The sequence below is a fragment of the Anoplolepis gracilipes genome, chromosome 8 (assembly GCF_047496725.1).
Source record: "Anoplolepis gracilipes chromosome 8, ASM4749672v1, whole genome shotgun sequence".
NCBI lineage: Eukaryota > Metazoa > Arthropoda > Insecta > Hymenoptera > Formicidae > Anoplolepis > Anoplolepis gracilipes.
In genome coordinates, this window is record NC_132977.1 from 5,600,422 (window position 1) to 5,610,456 (window position 10,035).

General features: G+C 26.8%; 2 protein-coding genes across 4 annotated transcripts; one reads left to right on the forward strand and one right to left on the reverse strand.

Annotated features, from left to right (window-relative positions):
* Nucleotides 1-462: 462 nt before the first annotated feature.
* LOC140668813 (uncharacterized) lies at nucleotides 463-4,131 on the forward strand. Of its 3 annotated transcripts, none has more exons than XM_072898135.1 (6): nucleotides 463-605; nucleotides 1,781-1,910; nucleotides 2,137-2,337; nucleotides 2,457-2,561; nucleotides 2,797-3,088; nucleotides 3,605-4,131. In XM_072898135.1, exons 2-6 carry the CDS (start codon nucleotides 1,832-1,834, stop codon nucleotides 3,774-3,776), a joined length of 849 nt encoding a protein of 282 aa, XP_072754236.1. In that variant the 5' UTR covers nucleotides 463-605; nucleotides 1,781-1,831; the 3' UTR covers nucleotides 3,777-4,131. The 3 variants fall into 3 exon arrangements, with proteins under 3 accessions (XP_072754236.1, XP_072754235.1, XP_072754234.1); XM_072898134.1 differs by having other exon boundaries at nucleotides 2,131-2,337; nucleotides 3,605-4,128; XM_072898133.1 differs by lacking the exon at nucleotides 463-605 and having other exon boundaries at nucleotides 1,766-1,910; nucleotides 2,131-2,337; nucleotides 3,605-4,130.
* A 361-nt stretch (nucleotides 4,132-4,492) lies between these two features.
* Nucleotides 4,493-9,735, reverse strand: LOC140668530 (nicotinamidase). Its single transcript, XM_072897609.1, has 5 exons — nucleotides 9,357-9,735; nucleotides 7,462-7,881; nucleotides 5,782-6,043; nucleotides 5,231-5,377; nucleotides 4,493-4,961 (listed from the first exon to the last, which is right to left on the reverse strand). Exons 2-5 carry the CDS (start codon nucleotides 7,683-7,685, stop codon nucleotides 4,602-4,604), a joined length of 993 nt encoding a protein of 330 aa, XP_072753710.1. The 5' UTR covers nucleotides 7,686-7,881; nucleotides 9,357-9,735; the 3' UTR covers nucleotides 4,493-4,601.
* Nucleotides 9,736-10,035: the final 300 nt, after the last annotated feature.

Here is a 10,035-nt window from a genome sequence, read left to right on the forward strand (position 1 = left end):
CAATTTTTAGGGACATCTTTAATATTTTTTATATTGTAAATTTTTTCATTGTAAATAAGCAGTTTTTTAATATAAAAAAATTAACAATAATCTCTACAATATTAGTTATGTAATAATGATAGTATAATAGTACAATTTTATATAAAAAAATGTTTTAAAATTTTTTAATTATTAAATACATAAAAAAAAATCAGTAAACCAATTCTGGATTTTTCAATCATTTTAATAAGTTTATATTTTTATCATAAAAATCACGCATTTTATATTTGCTATTGTATTTATTAATAAGTGAGAACATAAATGATCAAATTGTTATATTAATGTATAATTGATGTATTTCATAATACTTCATTTATATTATATCAAAATATTTATTTCATTGATATTCGGCAGACAAGATATCGTCATGATGGTAGGTCATCGAATCCCATCTGGTATGGCCGAAGAAAGTGACTTGACTTCTAAGGTGGGGAGAAAGTGACCCAGAGAGGTCTGGGCTACGACTCTGGCATCATCATCCAATCTTTTCTTCTCAGTCATCTGTGACAAACGATTGGGTGTGGAATACTGTCGTGATATCGAAATAATTGTTCCATGCAAGTTATGTGAGTGAAATTATTTACATTTTCCAAGTAGACATATTCTGCTTTTCTTTTTATTCTGCGATTCTTCTTTTAAAATGTTCAAATGCAACTGTGAAAAAGTTGGTCATGTCGTTTTCATTTCGAAAATTTTGTTCTTATATATAAATTGTACAAATGTTTAATTAATATAAATATATATTTAATATAAATATATTAATATAAATATCTTTTTCTAAAAAGTAAAAGATTAAGATGCAAATTAAAATTAAATTTTTGAAAAGTTTATTTAAATTTTCGAAATTAAAAATTTTCTTTTATTTATTAAATTTTTTAATATTTTCATAACATCTTGATCAACATTTCTTACAATGTATATGTTTAATAAAAGAAATGGATATTAGATGTTACATTCTAATCGTAATAGAAATATATTCGAGTGTATTTTATACGCGTTAAACTTTCAAGGCTAAACTACGTTATTTTCCTAAATAATGCTCGTAAAAAAGTATTGTGTAATAGTCAATCGTCTACCATTTCCGGTATTCATTATACTAGCTTCTCTAATTTCGTTATTCATTATGCATCAGTTACTATCACGAACGCAACGCATATATGTATAATATACCGTGCAAAGCATCAATTTTTCTCAAAAGAAATATTTTTCAGAACATAATATGTACGTCTCTGTAAATAATTATCTTAAAAATATTTATAATAAAATTATATAATTTTTGTCACAACAAGATCCGATCAAAATTATTAAGTCAAATACAAAGAATTAATGCAACTTATACATATATAAAACTGATTTTACTTTTACATGAAATAAAATCATTTGTTATTATAATGCTTTTCTTAGTCTCTATAAAATTTTTTCTCTTTACATTACAATGCAAACATTCTAATTTTCTTAACTTCAAAACAAATACTCGAAATTCAAATGCATGCATATGTGTATACAAGAAAAAAAATGCTTTATTTGTAAACTACATTATTATATTATTCAGATACGTTTATAAATACATATCGGGATTTCCCAACGTATTCGTTTGCATCCGGGTATTTACTATTTCAACATACCGCCGTTAACTTTCCTGGAGAAAGTCAGAGATACCACGAACATCGTTTCAAGCGAAAAATAAACTGCCTTTATTTCGTTTGCTTTATATTTCACGAATTAAATGCCGGCCTTTCAGTTCCTGTATCTGCAAAGATCTCATCTGTGCTGCATTGATCTCAGAACCACAATGACGAGCAAAACGGTCATGCAATTATGTTCCACATTTATGCTTATTATATTGATAACCATCTCCAGTGTAGTATGCGGTACGCCTTATTATAATTTATATATATTTTTTAACTTAATATTATTAATAGTTTTAAGAAAATAAATGAAAAATATATATACTCTTTTATTTAAAGATTAAAAATATTTTTTAATATCGTTTTTAATTATTACTATACTATTTGCATATTCTTATTATATATAAATTCTTAATTCGATTAAAAATTAGATTTTTTGATATATTTATCATAATTTTGTTAGTTTTAGCCTCATCCCAGCTAGAATTATCACCTGTTACGATGAATCATGGTCCATGGGCAGAAGCCCTTGAAAATTGGGTTGTCTTTCAATCCAACAATTCTCGTGCCGCACGTGTGATGAAAATTGGTGATAAGACATTAACAGTCTCGACCAAAATTGCCACGACAAATAAAAGAGATGTTTCTGAAACCGATCTGTATCTACTTGGTATGATGTATAAAAAAATTCGTAAAAAAGATAATTTTTTAATTGTGTCAATATAATTTTGAAATAATTACAAGCAACTAAACGAGATAGATTTAAAAATCTTGAATGAAAATTCATAGGCGCAATTGAGAAATTGGTCTACAGAGTGGATCATCTAGAAAAACGACTAAAAAGAGCAGAAGAGTTGTTATATTACGTTATTGCTGGGAATAATAAAATGAAAGGTAAAAAATACATATTATAATTAACAATATCGAGAGTCGTTGACATGAAAAATGAATAATAAATATTAATAATCAATTAAGATATTTCTTAATAATAATAAATAATCAATTAAGGTATTTCTTCTCTCTCAATATTTAAAAAGAATTAATTAAATATTAAAAAAGAAAAAAAAATAATTTTTATTTATAACACATATATCTCCATCATGTTTATTATTACTATTGCTTTTTTCAGAACCTTGTCCTGCCAATTACACAAGAATGGGCCAAAACTGCTACCATTTCAGCAATCGCGATTTTGATTGGAAATCATCAGCCAGTCTTTGTCGTGGTATGGGTGGCCATTTGGTCGAATTTAATACGATCGAAGAAAGTCAAGACGTAATCGCCGGCTTGATGTCGGATTCAAAATTGAAGGGCAAAAATTTCTGGACGGGAGGTGTATATCCAGGACTTGTATGGATCTGGTCTTACAGTGGCAGACCAGTTCATCAAGATACTAAACAGTCTGTAATTGGTGATGGCATGTTCGTATTATTTATCTTGAATAGAATACATATATTTAGATATAAATATATATGAATTATTTTTATACAATAATAATTATTATACATGATGTGGCTCGTAAAGACGTTTCAAAAGAAAGATAATATCGAACTCTACTGTGCGATATGTATTCGATTCTTATTTGACAAAAATTTTATTATTTTATTTTTATATATTTATCTTGAAAGACACAAGTGTAAATAAAAAAAAAAAGTATTGCAAATAATTTACAATAGAGTCTCATTGATAAAAAAATTAATTTGTTATTAATAGAAAAAAATTAATTATCTGTAATACTGAGGTTTCATATTCAAGGTTTCGTGAAACTTTGAAAACCTCCGATATAGATTAAAAACCGGTTATCTATCATATACTTGCATGCAATGTTCTGAGGGCAAAGTGAATAGTTAATAACACAAAATGACGCTGATTGTTAAACACAGCACAGTATTCTATATTATCAGCTTTGTTATGCTAAACCAATATTTGTATTACAGGTTGAATAACAGGTGCATGAAGTTAACTTTCAATGCATCGTCAAAGATTTATTCTTACAGAGGTGAGGATTGCCGCTTAAGACTAAAGTATATCTGCGAATTGACGACGGATGACGAATCAGCAAATAAGATCGAAAAAACAGCACAATTGTTAATCGATAAGAATAATTAATGTTCACCGAATCGAAAGCTGCTTTTAAATCTAAAAAGAACACAATTAATTTACCTTTCTTGTTGCCTATTTACCTATTTATCAGATATTTCAATGTGTACAAGTAGTCGATAGTATCCATTCCTTTTCTGAAACCTGCTTGATTGTCTGCCAGCACCTTTTTCTCTTGATAAAAATAATTCTCTTGATAAAATTAATGACGACAGAAATAAAATAGAAAGAACGCATAAACATTTTTTTATAAATACATATACAATATATATTTTTAGTAATTTATATAGTAAAAAATTTATAAAATTATTTTAAATTTAATTATATTTTTTAATTATAAACAAAAGAGAGTAATATGCTCTTTTTAATAGTAACTACACGTAGACTAAGTAAACTCTATATAGATTTATACAAATAGTATATAATTAGTTGATTTTATGTAAATAGCAATTTAAATAAACAACATCATTTAAATATCCTTATTTTTATAATTTTCTAAACTATTAATTATTCAAATAAACTCTTTCGAAAAAAAAAATTAATTAAAATAAATTGAAAGAAATTAATTTTCTCGAAATTTGACGTATATGTATGTGTGTAATTATTTATTAATTTCACTTATGAACTTTAAATTCTCATTTTGACATTTCCATTTTAGCATTTTATTATGTTGCAGTAAAACGTATGAAATAAAAGAAAATGTGCAAATTTAATAACTAATCATATCTTTTTTAAAGACTTTTATTGTTTAACCTTTTTACAAAGTTTGATGAATATCGGCAACTTTACTATATTTCAAAGAATTAATAGAATTAAAAAAAAAGTCTTTTCTGCTCACATGCTTCTGGCGGCATGATGCGCCATTATCAAGCTCTGATTACCTTCGTTTACCAAGGACAGAATGTGATCGCTAGACGCGATCAAACCGCCGTTCTCGGTAATTAGATTTTTGGAAATCGTTATATCATCAGGTTTTACACCGCGGCAGCAATCATTAACGACGGCTAATCGATAACCACATCGTAAACCATCCAGGCACGTTTCTTTCACGCACACATCGTAAGCTAGACCGCAAACATATAAATGCGTGCAAGAAATATTTGACAAAATTTTCACAAGCTCTGAAGCACCATTAGCATCCTTTTCACCAAATACTGAATATGTTTCTTTATCAGGATGTTGACCTTTAAACACCTAATATAAAGAGAAGAGAATATTCAAGAATAGATAATAGAGATAAGATAAGAACAAAGAGATATTTTTAAAAAAATAATTCGTAAATATTGAAAAAAATTAGCTGCTAGAAGCTTATAATGAAAATACCTCTACAATTACTTTATATAAAATTTAGCATTTAATTTTTTCAAAAGATTACGAAATTTTTAATCAAATGTAGAACATAAATATTTAGTGACATTTTTGTTTATTCAGAAATAATTTTTTCTGTAAAATTAATTTATTACCCGTTCGGAAGAAGGTACGATGAGTAGATCTTTATGCAATTCAGCGCCCCAAGTATTCATAACGCAATGTTTTGGCCAAAGTTTTTGTAGTACATGAGGATGCAAGAACTCGACGGTATCAAAAAGTTTTGCAGTTTTCTTAATAATCTGTTTGAAATTATTTATCACAAAATAAGAGATATTATTATCTAAATTCACTAAAAATAGCAAAAAATCAAATTAGCTAAAGTAGCATAAAAAATTATTTAAGACTTATCTTTAAATAAATAAATATACTTTAAATAAATAGGCAAGAGCCGAGCGCAGGAAAAATAAAAAACCAAACAATAAACTAATTGTAAATATTAAATTATATTAAATGCAGTGCCATTTGGCTTATTTTTAATAATCATATATGTATTTTTAATAATGATATATTTTACATATGCATGCATACATGCACACATATGTAAAATATAATGTTTTTTTATTTTCCTCCCTTAGAATTATATTTTGAAAACATATTATTATCTTAATTAGGATGTCTGTTTCATTTTATTTAATTGTATTACCTTAGAATCAGGATGAAGTTCGCGTTTCGCCAAATTGTCAAAAAAACTGATGTGATCCTCGGGATGCCAATCCTGCGAATATATTACCTTGGTCCAACGACCGTTTTTCAAAAGCCTGTTTATCGGTTCTATTACTTCTACCCCCTCTTGCCCAAAGCCGCATTTTCGAAGAGCCAATGTGCCATCAATGAAATCGTTTTGAACGTCAACAACCAATAAAACATTTACAGGGTGTACAGTCGCGCGTATCCATTCATAGCATCTGCAACAAGAATTGTTCATTATGAAAGAAAATACGAAATATCTGTAAAGAATGCTCATTTGATTCGTCATTATTTGCGCAAAGTAAATGTCAGGCCTGTGAAATTCGAATCATGTTATATAATATTATATTATTATACATATATATATATATATATATATATATATATGCATAATATTGCATCATAAAGTAAATAAAAAAATTTGACGTTTATATGTATTCTCATGTATAATATTTAAAAATTGATATTTACATATACACTGGCGATCAAAATGATCGCATATGTAAATTTATGCAAAATTTTGCATGATTTCAAATAAACAACCTCCTCGTAGTGCGCATCGGGTAATGCTAATGCTGGCGGTAATTGACCAAAAATGCATGGGTAACTTTAAAACGCCACAACTCCGCGAAAAAATATCGTATCAACTTCAATTTTTTTTAATTTGCAAAGGAAAGTCTAAATTTTACGATGGTTGTCATGATATTGGCAAAAAAAATTTATTCCACCCCGTGGAGTGCGTCAAACTTTTTGCAATTTTTTGGAAACGAAACACGTCCTCACTTTTGAAAGGGCGGCGGAAAGGGGAAAGAAGAAATTTGAAATCTAACCAATGTTTTTTAAAGTAGAGACTTTAAGCTTTAAAATAAAAAAAAAATTTTTCAAATATGACTATTTTTGACGGAGTTATGCTTATTTGAAATCATGCAAAATTTTGCATAATATTACATATGCGATAATTTTGATCGTCAGTGTATATACCCGGGGAAAAAAATTGGCCCTATATGAATTTTGTCAATATCTGATCATATCTTACCAAATATAATCATATTATCATATATAACTATATTTGATAAGATATGCTCAGATATTGACAAAATCCATATATGGCCAATTTTATATAGACTTTTTTTTCCCGGGTATATATATGATATAAAATAATATTTATTACATCACTGAGATAAGCAAAAAAAAATATATTTTATTAAAATTATCACAATATGCATGTATGTCAATGTCACAAGGAATTGTTTAACAAGGAATAATTGGCATTTCAAATTTCATCAGCATATGATTATACGCGATAATTAAAATACTTGACGATAATAGAATTTTAAAGTCACTGTATAAATCTACTTTTGTACAAATTACTTTATGTTAATCGAAAAATATATATTGTATTTTTTTCAAGTGTAGCCTATTTTTATCTTTTCGAAATATATGTTGATTAGATAAAGTAGGTATTGTACGAATATCTTTGAGTTATCTTTAAATTAAATGCGTGTGCTTAAAAGATAACAAAAAATGTGTTTGTTTCCTCAATTTTATTTTCTTAAATATATTTTAAATTTTTTTCTTAAATATATTTTAAATTTATTCTTTCTTTATAAGAGGGATGATGTTGCGCACGCATCACCTGTGTAAATCCTGCTCATTCAATGTGCCAACTCCATTCGTATCGAATAGCTTGAAGATCTCCTGTACTCGCCACTCGTGCTCTTTGACCTCGTCCGTGCCAAACAAATGGAGACAAAGCTGTCGAAACTCCACATAATTCAAGGTTCCATCGGCGTCGACATCGAATGTCGATAGAATCGTTGCTGGAGACGCCCAAATATTATTTTTCTTCGTTTGAGCCATATTGTTTCACATGTCACTTTGCGTTCCTCGTTTATTTACGTCGCGACGAGTATGCCGCTTCGACCTCTAGAAACAGATTGTCGTTTCTTTTGCTCGTAGCCAGGTGGCCAGGTAAATATATATATACACCGATCGACCGTAACGTCGCCGACGAATGATGCCTGTAGATTTGTCCGAGAGTGAGGGAGACCTTTTCCTGCTCCGAAACACACACAAGATTCTCTTTACCCTATCTCAAAATTACTGCTGGGAAAAATATTCCTACCTGCTTCTCGGAAAAAATTTATTTATTTAAAATTTCCTACTTTTTTTTAAATTTCTATTTAGTTCAAAATTTCCAAATATTTCGCATCTTATTTTCCTCCTTTTTCTATTTATATAAGATTATTTAATAAATTATTTGTAATAATATATCATTTTTCTCGAGAGAAAAATAAAATACATATATATACCCGGTAAAAAATTTCTCATATATAATTATATATAACAATATAAAAGTATATAGAAATATATAAAATTCTGTATAAGTTATGTATAGTTATGTATAGTATGCATAATTTTGTATTATCGTTGATTGACATCTAGCCTACATTAATATAAAATTATATATAATTATACAATAAGTCATATATTATTATATATAATTATACATAACTTATATAAAACTTTATATATTTCTATATAATTTTATATGGTCATATATCATATATGATTATACATAACAAATTTTTTACCGGGTAAATTTTAATAAAAGTTTTCATATTCTAAAAACAAGAAAACAGGTTTATAACATCAATATGACGAGAATAAAAAGATTATTAATAATGAGAAATATATTGCATAACAATTTTTATCTAAGTGTATGTATGCCCGGTAAAAAATTTGTTATGTATAATCATATATGACTTATTATATAATTATATATAATTTTATATTAATGTTGGCTAGATGTCAGTCAACGATAATACAAAATTATGCATACTATACATAACTATACATAACTTATGCAGTATTTTATATATTTCTATATACTTTTCTATTATATTGTTATATAATTATATATGTCATATAATTATATATGAGAAATTTTTTTGGGTGTACATGTGGCTACTGATAATAAGCAGTTGTACATATGTCATACGTATAATTTTGTTAATTGTGCAATTACACTAGATTAAAATTAAAATTGATTTTTAAAATATCTGAAAAAGAAAAATATGATAAACATATTTTAGTTCTTATTCAACATGTTAATTAATTATGTTTTCGTAATTATTAGATTTGCTAAAAATTTTGAATAATAAACACTTTGATAAAAACTAAAACTCTTAAATGCTATTTAATTTATGTATAACAACATTCACTATATTAAACTAAAATAATTGCCAGTTTGTTTCGAATATTTTTTACATATATCGCAAATTATTACAAAATTTTTAATAAAATAAGAAAGTTGAATGAGAAAATATTTTTATTTATAACATGTTTATTATAAAAAAACATGTTTATTTATTAAAAAAACTCTCTTTTATCTATTTCTGCAATTACTTTAAAAATTCGGATTATAAAATATCCGTATCACAGTTTAATATAAAATATGAAAATAGAAAACTGTTTCTTTTTGTCTTTAATGTTTAATAAAATTTTTTCCTTACTAAAATAACTACATACCTTAAAGTTTAAACCATTCAAACCAGTAATAGTAATTTTTTTGTTACGTAATAGTATGATACAGCACAACTACAATGTTTTTTTGTATCAGAATGACAATCTGCTCTTCCGCTGTATAAAGGTCACTTTTTTATATTGTCCTCTCCGCTTTTATCCGACATACATTTTTGCTTTGCTTTATTTTATTTGCTGAAATCTGTCACTGACTTCAACTAAAATAATTAAATTTGTTTTTCAAAATGTATTCCATAAATTTTCCCACCAGTTTATCGAGAACGAAAACGAGACGATAATAAGAGTAAGACAAGAATTAAAGCGAATGAATAAGAATAAGAAATTAAAACTTGTGAGCTCTAACAGATGTTGACCAGATGATCAGGCTCAGGTAAGGATACTTGCTCACTCGAGAAATGGAATGGTTTACAATTCGTGTCATAAATAAAATGAAAAATTGTTCATAAAGCAAGATAATATATGTCGAAATAAATCATTTTTTTATGTTCCACTTGCATTTGACATGTAGGTTTTACAGAACAAGAAAATTGCGTAGCACAAAATTAAAAAAAAACATTCCTAATATAACTTGTTAATATAATTATAGTGATGAACCAGGCATTACATTAACATATGATTTAAATATAAAAATATATAGTTATAAAGATTTTTGTTCAAAATATTC

Coding starts and splice junctions, on each gene's coding strand:
- LOC140668813 (XM_072898133.1), top strand. CDS start 1,766: ATGCCGGCCTTTCAGTTCCTGTATCTGCAAAGATCTCATCTGTGCTGC. Junction 1,911..2,130: donor CATCTCCAGTGTAGTATGCG/GTACGCCTTATT, acceptor TAATTTTGTTAG/TTTTAGCCTCATCCCAGCTA. Junction 2,338..2,456: donor AACCGATCTGTATCTACTTG/GTATGATGTATA, acceptor GAAAATTCATAG/GCGCAATTGAGAAATTGGTC.
- LOC140668530 (XM_072897609.1), bottom strand. CDS start 7,685: ATGGCTCAAACGAAGAAAAATAATATTTGGGCGTCTCCAGCAACGATT. Junction 5,378..5,781: donor AACTTCATCCTGATTCTAAG/GTAATACAATTA, acceptor AATTTCAAACAG/ATTATTAAGAAAACTGCAAA. Junction 4,962..5,230: donor TCGTACCTTCTTCCGAACGG/GTAATAAATTAA, acceptor TCTTTATATTAG/GTGTTTAAAGGTCAACATCC.